Genomic DNA, 19,687 nt, shown 5'->3' with positions numbered 1-19,687 from the left:
GTTAGTTAACACAGGAGAGGATAGATAAAGAAGGTTTAAAGGACAAGATATAGGAAACATGAAAACTGACAAGCAGTACACCTTCTAGTCTTCCAAACCTACCAGTTCAACGAGAAGTAAGTCATAAATTCACTGACCTATAGGCCGGTCAAATAGCGTTTAAGCACCTAACCACGGATATTCAGTCGAAGATCAGCGAGAGATAACTGGTTAATATTCAGCACCAAACCAGCTAGCTCAAAATAGGCTGCCTACAGGCCTATTTTTGACCACTAATAAGTTAACCGGTTAGCGCTGACTATCCGCATAGCCAGTTAACTTTTTAGCATCCAAATAAACCCAAATATTTAATGCCTGTCACTGGAAATAGCCTGGCATTGAATAGCCGGGGTCAGCGCTGATCACGACACTTATGTAGGCTGCCTTCCGTGGGCTGAATATTGGCCCAGTTGAATATTAGCCAACTGAGATCTATCAATGTTTAGAATAGTAACGTGTGTGTATGTTTACATAGACACATGTAAATGCCAGTATTCTTCTGAAGTGCTATTCCGCAAATACCCATTTAAACTCACACAGTGCATATTACACAGGGGAGGAGCATGGATGGGACATAGAGAGCTGTAAGTTTCATACATCTCTTTACTTTACACTGGACTTGTATCCTGCTAATACTGTGATAGTTCAAAGCGGATCACAGAATTTAAAAAAGAAGTGAACCATATGTTCAGATCAACAAATCAACATTTCTAAGTGCAATAAACATGAAAACTAAAGAACCACATACTCAAAATAATGCATTAAATATTTCTGAAATAAAAGCCTTCAATGACTTCCTAAAAAGTAAATAATTTCTCATCATTCGAAGTTGTAAAGGTAATAAATTCCAAAATAATACTGCCTTGTAAGAAATAGAAGTTGACAACAGACTCTTAAACCTAACATCACGTACAGCCGGAAAGAGTAATAGAAGTAAAGCATAATAGAGGTGCCAAGTTATTGAGTTGCTCCCATAATGCCCAAAGCCCTCGTCTCTCACATTGAACCAATAGAGCTCGGCAAAGGTGAAGAAAAGATTAGAAAGAAACAAAGTGCTCTCTGTTTAATGTACAACTTGGCTTTTATCCCCATTTCTTCAAAAGAAAAAGGGGGTAAATTTGGAGGGAGAGAATTTGCTTTTAAAGGTGGAGGGAGGGGATTTATTTCCAGGCATTTGATATACCGCAAATTGATCCCATACAGACAACTAAGCGGTTTATAACAAGCTAAAGCAGAAAGAAACTGGGGGGAGGAGGGGCAAGCAAAGATCTAAGATCTGTAGAGGAAAAAGAGGATGAGAAAAGGAAGGTTTTGAGGAAGACCTTAAGGACTAGATTATATATATATCATGCCTAAAAATTCAGCACTGAAATGAAATACACCTATGCATATTTTATAGAATAAGCCTAAATTTCTGTGCTGTTATAGAATGCGCCCAGTGCTGGTCTACACAACTAAATTTAGTCGTGGGCAGTTACACCAAGTAAAATTTGGCGTAAATGCTGACGCTTAAATTACGCGTGGACTTTGTGTATTCTATAATGACATGTATAGATTTAGAAACTCCCACGACCCACCCATTCAATGGCCACGCCCCCTTTTCAACTGTTACTTAGAATTTACGCACATCACATTGCAGAATACGCTTAGACAATTCTACATGTAATTCTAATTAATGCCAATTAGTGTCAATTGTTTAAGTGCAATTATTGGCGCAGGTTGGCTTGTTAACTAATTAAGTTGCACATTCAAATCCAGAATATGACTGGATTGGTGTGCACAACTTAGGTTGTGCTATATAGAATCCAGGGGTAAATAATTGCAGAGCCATATCAACTCTGAGAGGAGGGAAGATCATGTCACATCCTAGGACCTAAGTAACTGAAAGCTGTGGCACACGATAGTGATAAGTGAAGAGCGGAGGAAGGTGGCACACAAAGGAGGTTTCCTGAAGAGGACTGAAGATGTCGTGAGGGAGAGTAGGGGACTAAAAGTTTGTATAAGTAAGCAGGAGCATTGGGTGCACAGCCTTTTAAGACAAACATAAGGATAATTCCTATATTTAACATTACACAGTGTTTATTCTCTTTCTAGTTTTGATGGCCTACAGTCTACAAGTTTTGCTTATCTACAAATGTTCCACAATTTATTTCAGATCTCTGTTTTGTGAATGCTCCTAACTGAAATGTCTTTTATTTTTCTCTCAAACACATAGCTATAGCTCAGTTGCCACCGAGAAGCGGGGGGGGGGGGGGGGGGGGGGGGGGGGGGGGGGTGCAGGGGGGCAAGTATTCTCTGGGTCCGGCCTCCAAAGGGTGCTGGAGCCGGGGTCTTTGTCTCTCCTGCTCCTGAGGGGACCCGGGTGATTGTGTCCCGTCAGGAGCAGGAGAGAGAAAACTCCAGTTCTGGGCCCCCATTTAGAGGCTGGGGAGGAGCAGACATAGGGCTTTGGGGTCTCTGGTTTGGCTGGCGGGGTTCCCCAAGCCCCGCCAGCAGAAGCTTTCCTCCAGTGCTGTTCTCCACCACATTGCCTGCCCTGTGGCTACTTTTCCCCTCACGTCGTGCTTCATGCGTGACATGAGGGGAAATGTAGCCACAGGGTAGGCAATGCAGTGGAGAGCAGAGCTGGAGGAAGGCTTCTGCTGACGGGCTTGGGTCCCCCGCCAGCTAAGGTATATGGAGTTGCGGCGGGGGGCAGTGAGGTAGGGCAAAATGTGCCCCCCCCCCACCCCAGCCCTAATTTTTGTGGTCTGGCTATGTGGCGGTCTGGGGGATGCTGACAGAGACAGTCTTGGGGGGGGGGCAGTAGCGGCTGTCCTATCCCGGGCCTGGCTCAATCTCTCAGTGGCCCTGGCTAGAATAAAATTGGATAAAGACTGATTAAAAAATAACAGTGTGATTTTTATAAATGGTCTCTTTCACTTTACTTTCAGATGGAACAGGAAAGGTTATACAAACTAAATGTTTTGACACATATGAAAAGGGTAAGAATGAGTCTGTTTTCCCTAGGAACATAGGAAGGTGAAACCTTAGAGATGAGTATTTTTTGTTCTGGAGTGACCAGGGGAATTGTTCTTCCTGCTGTGGTCTCTAGGGGGCATGTGGAAGAAGGAAATGTTGAGACTAATCAGGCTGACTGGTGGTGGTGTAATCCTGGAATAATGTACGAGGACTCAATATTATCATGAGCAGTTTAGTTCAAAGAAAACATGCATAATTACTAGCTACTGCAAAAACAATGCAAAACATGGTTGCCTTGGCAAGGAGGAAGCAATATGAGATTGGGGCATCGTAGAGATGAAATTGCCACACAGTTGCTGGCAGCAGCAAATAAGGGCCTGTGGAGAATTCAGCAGCAGCAGTTTTGACTGCAGTAACTGATCAGGCTGAGGGAAGAAAGGAGGATGCAACAGCAGATTGTGGTCCAGTAAGGAACGAAGAGGTGGCAGTGGCTGCAGTGGATGATTAAGTTCTGAGAGGGAAGGAAGGGGAGGTTGCAGAATGGAACTGGAACAGAAGGCAGGAGGAGTCACTAGGCACAGATTGGAGCTCAGGAAGGAGAACAGGTGGAGGTGACAGTGGCAGCAGATTGGAACATGGGAGGAGCCTTATGTTAAGCTACAAATAGTAAAAGGAAAAATCTATTTATTAGAATTTATTTACTACCTTTTTGAAGGAATTCAGATAAGCAATTACAGCAGTAAAAATATTCAAATAACAGTACAAGTATGGCATAGTATACTACAATGTATTTGTTTACACCGGAGTCTGGAAATGCCGCCCCGGCACTATGTAAGCCACATTGAGCCTACAAATAGGTGGGAAAATGTGGGATACAAATGTAAGAAATAAATAAATAAAACATTTTAATAGACAGCATAGGGTGTAAGCAAAGAACCCAGGAGAGAGAAAAAAGGCAGATGCAGTAGTTCAGGCCTTGGGAAAGAGCAAGGAGGAAAACGGTAAGCAGGTTGGGGAATGGAACAGATGAAATTGCCACAGTTGCCAGCAGCAGCACCCTTTTCTTTGAAATTGATGAAAATATAACATTAGATTTCTGATCATATCACCTGGGTATTTTATGTTGATAAGCAAAATGAATCAGCCACACAAGTGGGTGACATCTGATGGTGCAAATACAACCAACTTTCACTGCCTTCCAGATATTATTTTGAGCATTCACAAGATTTATAGAAGTTTTCAACCTGTCTCTAATCTACCATTTCGTTTAAAATATTGGACTCCAACCACTGCTGAAATCAATGTCCATGGCCAAAATTATTTTTTGAATGTGAGTTAGGTGAAGAATAGCTGCAGGGAACTATCCTGTGTGTGTGTGTTTTTTCCCCCTTGTTTTTCTCACAGACTAAGGAAACATGCCTTTGATGATGCAGGCTGAAAACTGCCCGCTTACACTTCTAGTGTTATAGTGCTGATCTGCAGGCAAATCCACGTGCATTAAAGATTAAGATATAACGATTTAATTTTTCATTGATAGAAGTCTCTGGAGAAGTGGTCAAATTCCTGAAAGAAACTCCCGAAAAAGCCATCATCCTTATAGTCACCCATGATGAAGCAGCTACCAAGTAAGTAAGAGTATAGACAAGGCTGGCGTTACTATGGCCTCTGTCCTTGAACTTTGGCTATTTGTCATGAACAGAGAGAGGTTACTGAAATAGTGCATCAAAACCTATATAACAGAACAAAAATGACAACAGTTAAAAACCACACAACCTATCCAGTCTGCCCCTCCACATCAACTATGCAAAATGCAAAGTGATGCACTTAGGGAATAGAAATCCATGGGAGACGTATGTGTTAGGCGGGGAGAGTCTGATAGGTACGGGCGGAGAGAGGGATCTTGGGGTGATAGTATCTGAGGATTTGAAGGCGACGAAACAGTGTGACAAGGCGGTGGCCTTAGCTAGAAGGTTGTTAGGCTGTATAGAGAGAGGTGTGACCAGCAGAAGAAAGGGGGTGTTGATGCCCCTGTATAAGTCGTTGGTGAGGCCCCACCTGGAGTATTGTGTTCAGTTTTGGAGGCCGTATCTTGTTAAGGATGTAAAAAGAATTGAAGCGGTGCAAAGAAAAGCTACGAGAATGGTATGGGATTTGCGTTACAAGACGTATGAGGAGAGACTTGCTGAACTAAACATGTATACTCTGGAGGAAAGGAGAAACAGGGGTGATATGATACAGACGTTCAAATATTTGAAAGGTATTAATCCGCAAACGAACCTTTTCCGGAGATGGGAAGATGGTAGAACGAGAGGACATGAAATGAGATTTAAGGGGGGCAGACTCAAGAAAAATGTCAGGAAGTATTTTTTCACGGAGAGAGTAGTGGATGCTTGGAATGCCCTCCCACGGGAGGTGGTGGAAATGAAAACGGTAACGGAATTCAAACATGCGTGGGATAAGCATAAAGGAATCCTGTGCCGAAGGAATGGATCCTCAGGAGCTTAGTCAAGATCGGGAGGCGGGGCTGGTGGTTGGGAGGCGGGGATAGTGCTGGGCAGACTTATACGGTCTGTGCCAGAGCCGGTGGTGGGAAGTGGGACTGGTGGTTGGGAGGCAGGGATAGTGCTGGGCAGACTTGTACGGTCTGTGCCAGAGCCGGTGGTTGGGAGGCAGGGCCCTTTCACAAAGGCGAGTAGGCATCTACATACATCCAACGGGCATCAAATTTCCACTACCACCTGGCTACCACGTGCTCTGGGTGGTAATTCCATTTTTGACACACGCCCAAAACAATATTTTCTATTTTCTAACGGAATTCAAACATGCGTGGGATAAACATAAAGGAATCCTGTTCAGAAGGAATGGATCCTAAGGAGCTTAGCCGAGATTGGGTGGCAGAGCCGGTGGCGGGAGGCGGGGATAGTGCTGGGCAGACTTATACGGTCTGTGCCAGAGCCGGTGGTGGGAGGCGGGGCTGGTGGTTGGAAGGTGGGAATAGTGCTGGGCAGACTTACACGGTCTGTGCCCTGAAGAGCACAGGTACAAATCAAAGTAGGGTATACACAAAAAGTAGCAAATATGAGTTATCTTGTTGGGCAGACTGGATGGACCGTGCAGGTCTTTTTCTGCCATCATCTACTATGTTACTATGTAACTATTAAGCTATACAGTCTCTTCCTCAGCGATTCTCTGTGCTTATCCCATGATTTCTTGAATTCAGATAGTATCCTTATCTCCACCATCTCCAGTGGCAGGCTGTTCCAACCTTTCCATAAAGAAATTGTTTTTCTGGATTACTCCTGGGTCTAGCCCCTTTCTCTCTCATTCTATGAGTTCTTGTTCCAGAACCTCTTACAGTTGAAGTATAACTATGCATTTATACCTTGGCGTTACTTAAATCTTTCTCTCATCTCCCCTATCATGCCTTTCTTCCAGAGTATACATACTTAGATCTTACAGTCTTTCTTCATAAGCTTTAGGTTAAAATTCATGGACCCTTTTAATGGCCACCATCTGGACCAGCTCCATCTGGTTTATATCCTTTTGAAGATGCAGTGTCCAGTTTGCACACAGTATTTCAAATGCCGGGTCACCAGAAACTTAAATAGAGACATTATTACATCCTTTTTCCTACTGGCCTTTGCTCTCCCAATACACCAAAATATATGGCTTTGCCGTCATCTACCTGTTTGGCCACCTTAAGGTCATCAGATGTGATCACTCCACACCAGTGGTGTAGCAGTGGGGGACCTTGGGGGCCTGGGCCCCCTACTTTGGGCTCAGGACCCCTCCACTACTGGAGTACCCTTTGACTCGGATGCCTACTCCCTGCCAGCTGATGAGATCTGCTGCCAGAACTGCCCCAGTGCTGCCTCAGTAGGAGAGAACTTGGCTGCCTCTCTTCCTGCTGCCGACATTGCTCATACTAATGAAATACATTTGTAATTTATTGTATGCTTGTATGAAATCTTTACTGTGCAAAACCATTTACCATGATTATTATCATATCCTATTTTCCTCTAATGATACTATCCAATCATACCATGCCTAATTATGATACAACTTTTCACAGAATTTTAAGACCATGCGATTTAACATATGTTAACAATCTTTTTCTTATTGATTTTACGACCTGATAATTCAATGGTCCTACTATAGATTACTATAAATATATTCAGTCAAATCTCCAAAAGCACTTTTCCAATCGCATATTCATCTGTCTCCACATTAGGTCGTTACCGTTTGGACAATAAATACTTTGTCTCCTGATTGTCCTGATGTCATCAATTGATATATATAACGGGCTTCTCCAATGTTGTAGTGCTTACAATAATATAGTCTCTTCACTTAATAGTCTTTTTCTGTGTTTGTATCCAAATAAACTGTTATTTCTTGTTGGTTCTCAATTACTTGCATGAATTCACATTAAGTTGATTTAATAACAGCTTCCAGCACCGTCAAACCCTATGCAATCGATGCGTTTCATCCGAAGGCATCATCAGGGTTTTAACTATGAGGAAAATAGAACTGATGTCATGGTAAACATATATCATCAATTCTAATAATATTCATCTCTCATTACACCCTATAGTTCCTTCTTATACAAATTATGTACCTCCAGTTTCACTCCAGCTGCTCATGCAGGTTTAATCCTCCTCAAGAATCTGTGAACAATGGCGCCGCTGTTCGTGAAACGCCAGCGCATGCGCTCACTGTATTTAACTACATCTAAAAAGCAATGGCTCCTCCCTCATTAATCCAATTCACAGGCTTGCCCAATCCACTTCTTTATTGAGACCTGTGGGGTATACTGTGCGCCATTCAAAGATGAATCATTGTTCCTTGCACATCATTTCCCCTACTCTAAATTGTACCAGCACTACAAATCTGAACTCTTCTATAGAATGGCTCTCAGTAATCCAATGTTCTACCAATGGCATATCCGTTTTTAGTAATCTAATGTTACTTAAATATTGTGCCATACATAATTTTACTTTTTTTTATTGTTTGCCCGATATACCTTAGGCCACACGGGCAAGTTACTGCATATTCAACCATATCAGATTCACAGTCAGTTTTATCTTGTAAGAAATATTTTTTAGCATGAATTTGATTTGGAATCAATATCCATTCTGTCTGTGAAGCATACGGGCAATACACACACTCTTTGCACCTAGAGTGGCCCCCTTTTTCTCCTGCATCTGCCTTCACCTGTCTTTAGTAATTCCCCAATGTTTCTACCCCTGGTATATGCATATCTGGGTTTTTCTTCAAACCCATCCAAAATACCCAACATGGGCCAATGTTTATTGATTATACCTCTGATCTTAAAAATGCCTGGTCCATTGGGTAATACACAGATTATCCCTCCTAGTTTGGGATATCTCTGATGTCAACAACCCAACGGTAACAGCCTAATGTGGAGACAGATGAATATACGATTGGAAAAGTGCTTTTGGAGATTTGACTGAATATATCTAAAGTAATCTATAGTAGGACCATTGAATTATCAGGTCATAAAATCAATAAGAAAAAGATTGTTAACATATGTTAAATCGCATGGTCTTAAAATTCTTTGAAAAGTTGTATCATAATTGGGATCTGTATAATTAGGCATGGTATGATTGGATAGAATGATTGGATAGTATCATTAGAGGAAAATAGGATATGATAATAATCATGGTAAATGGTTTTGCACAGTAAAGATTTGATACAAGCATACAATAAATTACAAATGTATCTAATTAGTATAGTGGTTACTTAAGGACAAATGCATATTCATTGTGGATATCCTGAAAACATGACTGACTAGGTGTGTCCTAAGGTCTGGGTTGAGAACCCCTGCTTGCTAGATCCTTTGTGATATTTTCCACACCTTCCTCAGTGACTGCCCTATTTCAGATTTTGATATAATCCACCACAAAAAGACAAATCTTTCTTGACAGCTCATATACAATATCACTTACAAATGTGTTGAAAAGAGCTGTTTTCTACTGATAAACAGGACTGAGTCATGCACAAGTGGGTGATGTCATGACACGTTGCTGGGAAAGAACAGTTCTCCCAGAGCCAAGTGCAAAGTTATGAGCATTTGCGGCCCTTCTCATTTGCAGCAGTTCCCCCTGCCCCCTCTGCTGAACAGACACGAAAACAAAGTTTTCTACAAACTGAGAGGTTCATCTTCTGTGTGTTCCGACGCTGTTCAACATTTTCATACAGTAGAATTAAATTATTATTTTTATGTTTTTGGATATGTTCTAACCAGAGTTAGGAATGTGCCTCTGGTGCAGTGTGGCAAAAACATCCAGAACTTTGATACTCACTCTGTATGATTTTTTAAAATCATATTTTAATTATATAGAAAAACAGAGAAACACAGTCCAGTTGCTGTACTCAGAAACTCATGCAATACATACAATTATGAAACATCTTTCTAAATATTCATCCAGAGTCCAGTTCTTTGTTATATAGTTGGAAAAAAATAATATTTTTATTTTTACTTTCATTGTCTTCTATATTTCTCCCCCTGTTCCCAGTATATCCTACTACCTTCCTTATTACTCTTGCCCTTTCAACAGTACAAGAACCATAAATCAGCCAAATACTGCTTCTCTGTGACTGGAATTGTATTTCCTCCCTATTCCCATCTCATCCCTACCTACCTTACCGTATCTACTATTATATATTCAACAAGAGATTGCACACTAGTTGTGTTAGGCCAGTGGTGTAGCTACGGGGGGGGGGGGGGGCATGGGGGCGTGGGTTCCCCAAAATTAGCTCTGGGGCCCCTGGTTTGGCTGCACGTGTCATAAGGGGAAGAGCAGGGCAGGCAATGCGGCAGAGACCAGCACTGGTCAAATGCTTCAGCTGGCAGGGGTCCCCAACCCTGCCAGCCAAGGTATGTGAAGAGGAAGCGGTGGCGGGGAGGGGGGCAGCAGCGGGGAGGCAGGCCAAAATGTCCCCCCCCCCCCCCCCACACACACACACACACTTTGGGATCTGGATTCCCTCTACATCGAGGTCTGGGTACGCCACTGTTTAGGCTATTCCATAATGGTGCCCAAATCTGCTTAAAATTCCTCTATTGACCTGGTGATCCCATTAAAGTATCAATTTATTCATATTTCAACAATTGGAGCAGTTCATTTTTCCATTGTATAAGATTTGGGGATTCTTTCATTCTCTATTCGATCAACACACACTTTTGCCTTAGAAGAAAAGCCTTCTTCAATAATCAAATCAATTCTTGTATACCGCTAATATCCCCTTTCCAGGGTTCAGTGCAGTTTACATTCTGGGTGAGATAAAAAGAGCAACAACCCTTCCCCCTTTCATACACCACCAGGCATTGAATTTAAATCATGAAATAGTTGTAGACCCAGCACTACAACCTCCCTTTTTCCTAAGCCACCACTTAAATATTCTACTGCTGTTCTCCAAAAACTTTTAGTCAACATACAAACACAAAACATGCCCCAGAGAAGCCATTTTCTTTCCACTTTGTATGTTTAATCTAGCTCGGATCTGATTAGAAGTGAACTGCTTATAAGCACTGTGCTTGTATGTTTCCATGAACCCAGAGAGAAAGCCTTCTCAAACTTTAAAGCCATCTAGAGGAGGAAAAGAGACTGCTTTTAGCCAGGCATGAAGAAAGAAAGGCTTCAGTCTGTGCAGAGATCAGCTGACTGCCCATTCCAGCAGATTCTGTTTAGTGGAACTTTCATCCACCTCCCCTGTGCAGTGGCTTTAAAAATACAAATGCAGGTCCAAAGAAAATATACCTATGAGAATCATAAGTCACAATACGCTTACAAGAGAATATAATAAACACCTGCATTCTCCGCATAATCAGGCTCATTTTTTGAAAGAGGACGCCCATCTTTCGACACAAATCGGAAGATGGGCGTCCTTCTCACAGGATTGTCCAAATCGGTATAATCGAAAGCCGATTTTGCACGTCCCCAACTGCTTTCCATCGCAGGGACAGCCAAAGTTCAAGGGGGCATATCAGAAGTGTAGTGAAGGCGGGACTTGTGCATGCCTAACACATGGACGTTCTCGACCCATAATGGAAAAAAAGGGCGTCGCACTTGGACGACGTTACCTGGTCCTGTTTTTCTTATGACCAGGGCACAAAAAGGTGGCCGAAATGACCAGATGACCACCAGAGAGAATCGGGATGACCTCCCCTTACTCCCCCAGTGATCACTAACTCCCTTCCACCCTCAAAACAACATCTTTTAAAATATTTCCTGCCAGTCTCAGATGTCATACTCAGGTCCATCACAGCAGCATGCAGGTCCGTGGAGTAGTTTTAGTGTGTGCAGTGCACTTCAGGCAGGCGGACCCAGGCCCATCCCCTTCCCTACCTGTTACATTTGTGGAGGAAACAGCGAGCCTTCCAAAACTCACCAGAAACCCACTGTACCCACATCTAGGTGTCCCCCTTCACCTGTAAGGGCTATGGTAGTGGTGTACAGTTCTGGGTAGTGGGTTTTAGGGGGGTTGGGGGGGGGCTCAGCACACAAGGTAAGGGAGCTATGTTCCTGGGAGCATTTTATGAAGTCCACTGCAGGTTGCCTGGTTGGTGTCCTGGCATGTCAGGGGGACCAGTGCACTACAAATGCTGGCTCCTCCCATGACCAAAGGGCTTGCATTTGGTCGTTTCTGAGATGGGCGTCCTTGGTTTCCATTATCTCCGAAAAATCAGAAACGACAAAGTCTAGGAATGACCATCTCTAAGGACGACCTGAGTTTCAAGATTTGGGCGTCCCTGACTGTATTATCGAAAGAAAAGATGGACATTCATCTTGTTTTGATAATATGGGTTTCCGCGCCCCTCCATCGCGACGTTTTGCAAGGACGTCCTCAACAAAACTTGGGCGTCCCTTTCGATTATGCCCCTCCACGCCTTCTGGGCTATAGCTAAGAATTTCTTCCTTCTCATTTTATTCTACACAAATCAAGAAATAACCACAATTTCTGACCTAGAAACAAAGCAGACCGATTATGAGAGACCAAAGTAAACATTTTATCTTTGTCTTGCTCAAACACAAATGCTACCAATAAGGTGCTCTATTAGTCTCTTCATCCAAAGATCATTCCAGGATGGCTCATACATCAAGACAATCGTTGGAAATATCAGCTCTCTCATTGCTCCCTTGCCAAGATCTCACCGAGCAAGAAATAACACTTTCCTTGTCATCAAGCAGATGAAGCCATTACGTATGGGTTATGTCCATCAATCAGCAGGGGAGATAGAGAGCACTCAAACTTTCACAGTGCCCTCTTGGCCAGCTAGCTCCACTGCCTCTTCAGTATTCTCTATCTCCCCTAGCAGGGTGGCTACAGCTTGTTCGAGCTCCAGAAAAATCTGCTGGGAGGTGGTTCCTGGCTTGCCAGTTGTTAACCGGGGTGTTGGAGGCTATAGCAGCCTCCCTTTAAAGGCACATAGGTTAGCCCTTTCCCTGCCTTACCCATACCTCTGTGGATGTGGACATATTGCCTTGCTTTCCCTGTCCTTACCCACCAACAGTGGATGCAGGCATATAGGTTCGCCCTTTCCCACTCATCTGAGCCTCCGGAGTCTTCAATACCTCTGCTTTCCTCACAGCTTAAAAAAAAAAAAAAGTCGCGTTGCGTTTTTTTAAACGCAGAGACGTTGGAACAGAGGTTTTTGACCTGATTTTCAGCAGGATCGTAGTTGTACACTAGATCCTTTGAGGTAAGAGTATTTTCCAACTCCTCTGGGGTGGGCCAGCGATTGGGGCGATTTTGGAGCGAAACCGCCATTTTGGATTTTACTGCCGTTTTTCGGCGATGGCTGCGGACAATGTAAAGTGCTGTTCCACTTGTGGCAAGCGCAAATCAGTAGCAGGGCTCTGTAAATCGTGCTGTTCTGGCGTAGGAGCCGGCCCGAGCATGGCGAGCGATGTTTCTTCCCGCTCTGAGCTGGCAGCGGGCGCCATTTTGCATACACCGCATGGCGCAGCCTCCGTGAATACGGAGAGACCTGAGCCGGGTGGGGCACCTCGAGATGAGGTTATTTCAGGAGTGGCTAGCATCGGACAGGATTTGGGTGCCCAGGGTGAGATTTTCTCCCCGGATTTTGTGCTTTTGCTGCATAAAGCATACATGATGAAAAGAGCCCTTCCTCAAGGGTCGCCTGAGGCTTCTCTGATTGCCCCCCCCCCCCCCCCCCCGATGGATTCTGGCCTGGGACTGCCCAGTGAGGCTTTTTTCCAGGATGCTTGGCCTAAAGATAAGCGCAGAAGGGTTAATCCCCCTTCAGATTGTGGTGCACCTTTTTCCCCCCCGTGGTCGGGGTGTGAGGATTCGGAGAACTCTGACAGACGTTCTTGGTCTGAGGAACCAGAGTCAGGTGCGGATTTACCACAGGATCTGGATGATCCCTCCGCGGTGAGGATTTTCCACCGTGATGAGCTGCCAGCGCTTATTTCAGATACCCTGCAGGCCCTCTCGATTGAAGATCCTGACAGTGGCATGGCCTCGGGTAATCCCAGGATGGCTAGTACCAAGAAAGCTGCTCGGGCCTTCCCTTTGCATGACTCCATCCTAGAGCTTATTTCGGCTCAATGGGCTGACCCCGAGGGACCTTTGAGAGTTTCCAGGGCTATGGGGCAGTTATACCCTCTGCGTGAGGGACATATGGCTCGTTTTCAAATGCCTACAGTGGATGCCCTAGTCACTGCGGTGACAAAGAGAACTACCCTCCCTGTTGAAGGAGGTGTTGCCCTGAAGGATGTTCAAGACCGTAGGCTGGAAACAGCATTGAAACGGTCCTTTGAAATTGCAGATCTCACTGTTCGGGCATCTGCATGCAGCTGTTATGCTGTTAGAGCCTGCCTAGCTTGGCTGCAACAGGCAGTGGCTCAGCCCGGTGATGGAGCAGAGCCCTTCTTGGATGTGGCTCCGCGGATGGAGGTGGCCTTGTCCTTTCTGGCTGATGCCCTTTATGACCTTGTCAGAGCTTCGGCTAAACAAATGGCAGTAGCAGTGGCGGCTCGCCGTCTTCTGTGGCTACGACACTGGGCAGCGGACATGGCCTCTAAGCAAAGGTTGGTGAAGTTGCCTTTTCAAGGACTTCTCCTATTTGGTGAGGAGTTGGAGAAAATTGTGAAAGGCCTGGGTGATTCAAAACCCCAGCGCTTGCCCGAAGATAGGCAGAGGCCTTCCTCTAAGGACCAGGCGGTCCACTCCTCGTACAGACCTCGCTTCCGTGAAGCTAGAAGGTACCGCCCGGGGCGTCCTGCTGGGTTCACTTCACGTGCCCGTGGTCAGCAGAGGAACTCCTTTCGCTCGGACAAGCGTTCCGCAGCCGGTGGCTCAAGACCAGGAGTTCAGGGGCGACCCTCTCAATGATGGTGCGCCGGCCCTCTCCTCGATGCCTGTCATCGAGGACGGCTTTCCCTCTTTGTCGAGGAGTGGGCCAAGATTTCCTCAGATCAGTGAGTTCTGGACCTGATCAGAGATGGATACAGAATAGAATTCAACGCCCCAGTAAGAGACGTGTTTGTGGAGTCCCGATGCGGTTCTGCCGTCAAGCAGGCGGCGGTGGAGGAGACTTTACAAGGTCTGATTCAGTTAGGGGCAGTGACCCCGGTGCCTCCCGCCGAGCAAGGCTGTGGCCGATACTCCATCTACTTTGTGGTGCCGCGAAAAGGTGGGTCCTTTCGCCCTATTCTGGACTTAAAAGAAGTGAACAAGTCCTTGAGAGTGCGGCATTTTCACATGGAATCCCTGCGCTCCGTCATTGCGGCGGTACAGCCAGGAGAGTTTCTCACGTCTCTAGACCTGAAAGAAGCTTACTTGCACATACCGATTTGGCCCCCGCACCAGAAGTTTCTGAGGTTTGCGGTGTTGGGAAAACATTTCCAGTTCAGGGCCTTGCCTTTTGGCCTCGCCACAGCTCCCCGAACCTTTTCGAAGGTAATGGTGGTAGTAGCTGCTTTTCTCAGGTGAGAAGGTATCAGGGTTCACCCGTACCTAGACGACTGGCTCATCAGAGCAGACTCTGCAACAGAGAGCTTACAAGCTACAGCCAGAGTGGTCTCAGTACTGCAATCTCTAGGCTGGGTCGTCAATATGGCCAAAAGTCACCTGACCCCTTCACAATCTCTAGAATTTTTGGGGGCCAGGTTCGACACAGTCTCGGGCTATGTGTTCCTACCCGAGCTAAGGCGGTGCAAGCTTCAGAATCAGGTCCGTCTGCTCCTGAGGATGCCCCGCCCGCGAGCTTGGGACATTGTCCAGCTGCTAGGATCGATGACAGCCACGATGGAAGTGGTGCCCTGGGCGAGAGCGCACCTGAGACCTCTACAGTGTTCCCTACTCCGGAGATGGTCTCCTATTTCTCAGGATTACCAATGCAGACTTACTTGTCTCCCTGCGGCCCGACTCAGCATGGAGTGGTGGCTCTTGGACAGCATGCTGCGGCGAGGAATGCCGCTGACGCTCCCCGTTTGGTGCCTAGTGGTAACGGATGCCAGCCTGAAGGGCTGGGGCGCACATTGCAAGGGGAAGCATGCCCAGGGTCTATGGACACCCGAGGAGTCGGAGTGGTCCATCAACCGCCTAGAGTTGAAAGCGGTGTTTCAGGCGCTTCTGGCCTTTCAAGTGACCCTGGAAGGATTGGCTGTCAGAGTGATGTCGGACAACACAACAACGGTGGCCTATATAAATCGACAAGGCGGAACAAGGTGCAGAGCACTAGCTGCGCAGGCCGAACTGATTTGCCACTGGGCCGAGCTGCATCTTTAGTGTCTGTCGGCAGCTCATATTGCAGGTCAGAGCAATGTGCAGGCCGATTATCTGAGCAGGCATCAGATCGATCCAGCAGAATGGAATCTGGCAGACGAAGTATTCCTGCAGATCTGTGCCAAATGGGGCAAGCCCGTGATGGATCTAATGGTGACAAGTGCCAATACCAAAGTCCCGTGCTTCTTCAGCAGACGGAGAGATCCTCGCTCGGCGGGGTTGGATGCCTTGGCTCAACCCTGGCCTCCGGGTCTTCTTTATGTGTTTCCCCCATGGCCCTTGATAGGGCGCCTGCTCTTGCGGATTCGGCTGCACCCAGGAGAAGTGGTCCTCATTGCCCCGGATTGGCCAAGGAGACCTTGGTATGCAGACCTCCGACAGATGCTCCTGGAGGCTCCTCTGCCGTTACTTCTGGTACCGAACCTGTTGACTCAGGGACCGGTAGCCATGGAGGACGCCGGCCGCTTTGGTCTTACGGCATGGCTATTGAGAGGGCGCAATTGAGGGATAAAGGTTATTCCAATAAAGTTATTTCCACTCTCCTGCAAGCCCGCAAGCGGTCCACTTCCGTGGCTTATGCCAGGATTTGGTGCCTGTTTGAGTCTTGGTGTGCTTCCAGAGCCATTGCTCCAATACGGGCTCCTGTCTCGCCGATTCTGGACTTTTTGCAGGAAGGTGTACAAAAAGGCTTGGCCTATAATTCCCTGCGGGTGCAGGTGGCAGCATTGGCCTCCCTTCGTGGTAAGGTGGAAGGCGTGTCTTTGGCTGCTCACCCATATGTGGCACGATTTCTTAGAGGGGTGCTTCGGCTCCGACCTCCAGTGCGAGCACCCTGTCCAGCTTGGAACCTGGGGCTAGTTTTGAAAACCCTGCAGGCATCTCCTTTTGAGCCGCTTCGGCGAGCATCGGAGAAAGATTTGACACTGAAGGCCGTTTTTCTGGTGGCCATTACCGCGCCGAGACGGGTGTCAGAGCTCCAGGCGCTGTCCTGTAGAGACACGGAGTCCGGAGTCACGGTTCGGACCGTGCCTTCCTTTATGCCTAAGGTGTTTTCAGGCTTTCACCTAAACCAGCCTATTTTCTTGCCCTCTTTTTCAGAGGAAGAGTTTCCAGAATCTTTTGGGCAGCTGCACCTTTTGGATGTGCGCAGGACTCTGCTGCAGTATCTGCGAGTTACTAACTCTTTCAGGACTTCTGATCATCTGTTTGTTTTGCTATCCGGTTCTCGCAGAGGGTCTCCAGAGTCTAAAGCCACTATTGCCCGCTGGCTCAAAGAAACTATCTTTTCAGCTTATCTGCTGGCCGGCAGGGTTCCGCCTGTAGCCTTTAAGGCACATTCTACTAGAGCGATTTCTTCCTCTTGGGCTGAAACTGGAGCACTCTCTCTTCAAGAGATATGCAGTGCAGCAACATGGGCTTCTAAGCTCTCCTTTGCCCGACATTACAGGCTGGATGTGGCTGCCAGGAGGGATGCGCGTTTTGGTGCACAAGTGCTAGCGCGTGGTGTGGCTTGTTCCCACCCTATCTAGGGATTGCTTTGTTACATCCCATACGTAATGGCTTCATCTGCTTGATGACAAGGAAGGGAAAATTAGGTTCTTACCTTGGTAATTTTCTTTCCTTTAGTCATAGCAGATGAAGCCATGAGCCCTCCCTGTATGATTGTCTGTATGCTGTGAATCTGTTTTTTCAGGTTCTATTCTAATTTCCTGAAGTTCCTTCCTTGGGAGAAAGTTGGAAAACAGTCTTCAGGATTCATGTTCAGTTTAAATTTAGGAGGATGTGTTCATTCCCTCCAGCATGTTTTTTTTGGAGGATGTGTTGATTCTCTCCAGGAGGCGCGTGTGTTCCCCTCCAGTTCTATAAATAGGAGGATGAGTTCATTCCCTCCAGTGTGTTGGGAGGATGTGTGATTCCCTCCAGGAGGCGCGTGTGTTCCCCTCCACTTATACAATAAGGAGGATGAGTTTATTCCCTCCAGGAGGATGTGCATTCCCTCCTTTATGAGTTCATGCCCTTGTGATGGGCCATCGTTCGCTGTGAGGAAAGCTCTTGTGATTCCCATTGCGGTTTGCCATACTGCTTTGGAAGCTTCAAATACTGAAGAGGCAGTGGAGCTAGCTGGCCAAGAGGGCACTGTGAAAGTTTGAGTGCTCTCTATCTCCCCTGCTGGTTGATGGACATAACCTATACGTAATGGCTTCATCTGCTATGACTAAAGGAAAGAAAATTACCAAGGTAAGAACCTAATTTTCCCTTGCAACAGGAGGGTGCAAATCAGGTGGAATCTTTAACAACTCTACAAAGTATTTCTTCAAAGTGTCCCTAGGTAACTGGAAAGACACTTCAGGGAAGGTCAAAAAACTCAAATTGAGAGTTCTCAATTTATTTTCCATCACTTCCAATCTCCTTTGTGAGGAAAATCTGTCGTGTACAACCACATTAAGCAGACTAGCATGTTCTACAGATTGTTCCAATTTCGCCACCTTTTTTGATATTTCACTAATTGTACCCTCCTGTTGTGCTTTATTCACTTCCAACTTATTAGAAATTGCAGCAGGCTGCTCTGAAGTTTTAGTTACTGACGTATCCAGCCGAACTAGTACAGCCAGATAGCATCTAGAGTTACCACCGGGGGGGGGGGGGGGGGGGGGGGCTTAATCGGCGGGGCCAAAACGCTTCCACTATTTGAAACAGTGTTAACAGTCTGGGACAGATTATCTAATTACCCAGCTGACAGAAATGGTTCCCCTTTCTGATTATTAACAGCAGATAGAGCCTCCCTGCTCTTACGGGGAACTCCAGCTGTTTTCTGTCCTGAGGCAGATGCTAAAACTAATGAGCTTCCTGTAATTCTGGAATCCAGCTCAAGCTGCACACAACCCATCTGCTTCTCAGCAATCAGGGTGACACCCTGCGTCTCCTCTCGCTGGAGGTGGGCTCTGCGTATTTGGGCTCAAAGAGCACTTCAAGAGTTGCTCAACTAAATCCTTCTCTGCTATCAGTTCTTGCTCTGGAGATGCTATTGGGGGAGAAGCAACAAATGATGTCATTACCTGTTCCTCGCCAAATCTAAAGGTCACTATTCAATCCTCATCCTCCTCGACCTATCCACCGCTTTTGACACTGTCAATCACAACCTACTTCTCGACACACTGTCCTCCTTTGGGTTCCAGGGCTCTGTCCTCTCCTGGTTCTCCTCTTATCTCTCCCACCGTACCTTCAGAGTGCACTCTCATGGCTCATCCTCCTCCCCTATCCCGCTCTCTGTCGGAGTTCCCCAGGGTTCTGTCCTTGGGCCCCTTCTTTTTTCAATCTACACCTCTTCCTTAGGCTCCCTAATCTCTTCTCATGGTTTCCACTATCATCTTTATGCTGACGACACCCAGCTTTATCTCTCCACACCAGAAATCACTGCGGAAACCCAGGCCAAAGTACTGGCCTGCCTATCTGACATTGCTGCCTGGATGACCAACCGTCACCTGAAACTAAACATGGCCAAGACGGAACTTATTGTGTTCCCACCCAAACCCACTTCTCCTCTCCCTTCACTCTCTATCTCAATTGATAACACCCTCATCGTCCCTGTCTCATCTGCCCGCAACCTTGGTGTCATCTTCGACTCCTCCCTCTCCTTCTCTGCGCATATCCAGCAGATAGCCAAGACCTGTCGCTTCTTTCTCTATAACATTAGCAAAATTCGCCTCCTCCTCTCCGAGCACACCACTGGAACTCTCATCCACTCTCTCATTACCTCTCGCCTTGACTACTGCAACCTACTCCTTACCGGCCTCCCACTTAGCCATCTATCCCCCCTTCAGTCCATCCAGAACTCGGCCACACGTCTTATCTTCCGCCTCAACCGATATACTCATATCACCCCTCTCCTCAAGTCACTTCACTGGCTTCC

General features: G+C 46.3%; 1 protein-coding gene across 1 annotated transcript in view; it reads left to right on the top strand.

The window, feature by feature from the left end:
- LOC115470563 (protein FAM3B-like) overlaps window positions 1-19,687 on the top strand; it is a 163,306-nt gene that overhangs the window by 124,697 nt on the left and 18,922 nt on the right. Inside the window, 2 exon segments of the mRNA XM_030203822.1 lie at window positions 2,973-3,023; window positions 4,538-4,625. Coding sequence (XP_030059682.1) covers window positions 2,973-3,023; window positions 4,538-4,625 — 139 coding nt within the window.

This window comes from Microcaecilia unicolor, chromosome 5, assembly GCF_901765095.1.
Source record: "Microcaecilia unicolor chromosome 5, aMicUni1.1, whole genome shotgun sequence".
In the NCBI taxonomy this organism is placed as follows: Eukaryota; Metazoa; Chordata; class Amphibia; order Gymnophiona; family Siphonopidae; genus Microcaecilia; species Microcaecilia unicolor.
Note: the sequence above shows the minus strand (reverse complement) of the source record. Positions and strands in the feature narration are given on the sequence as shown.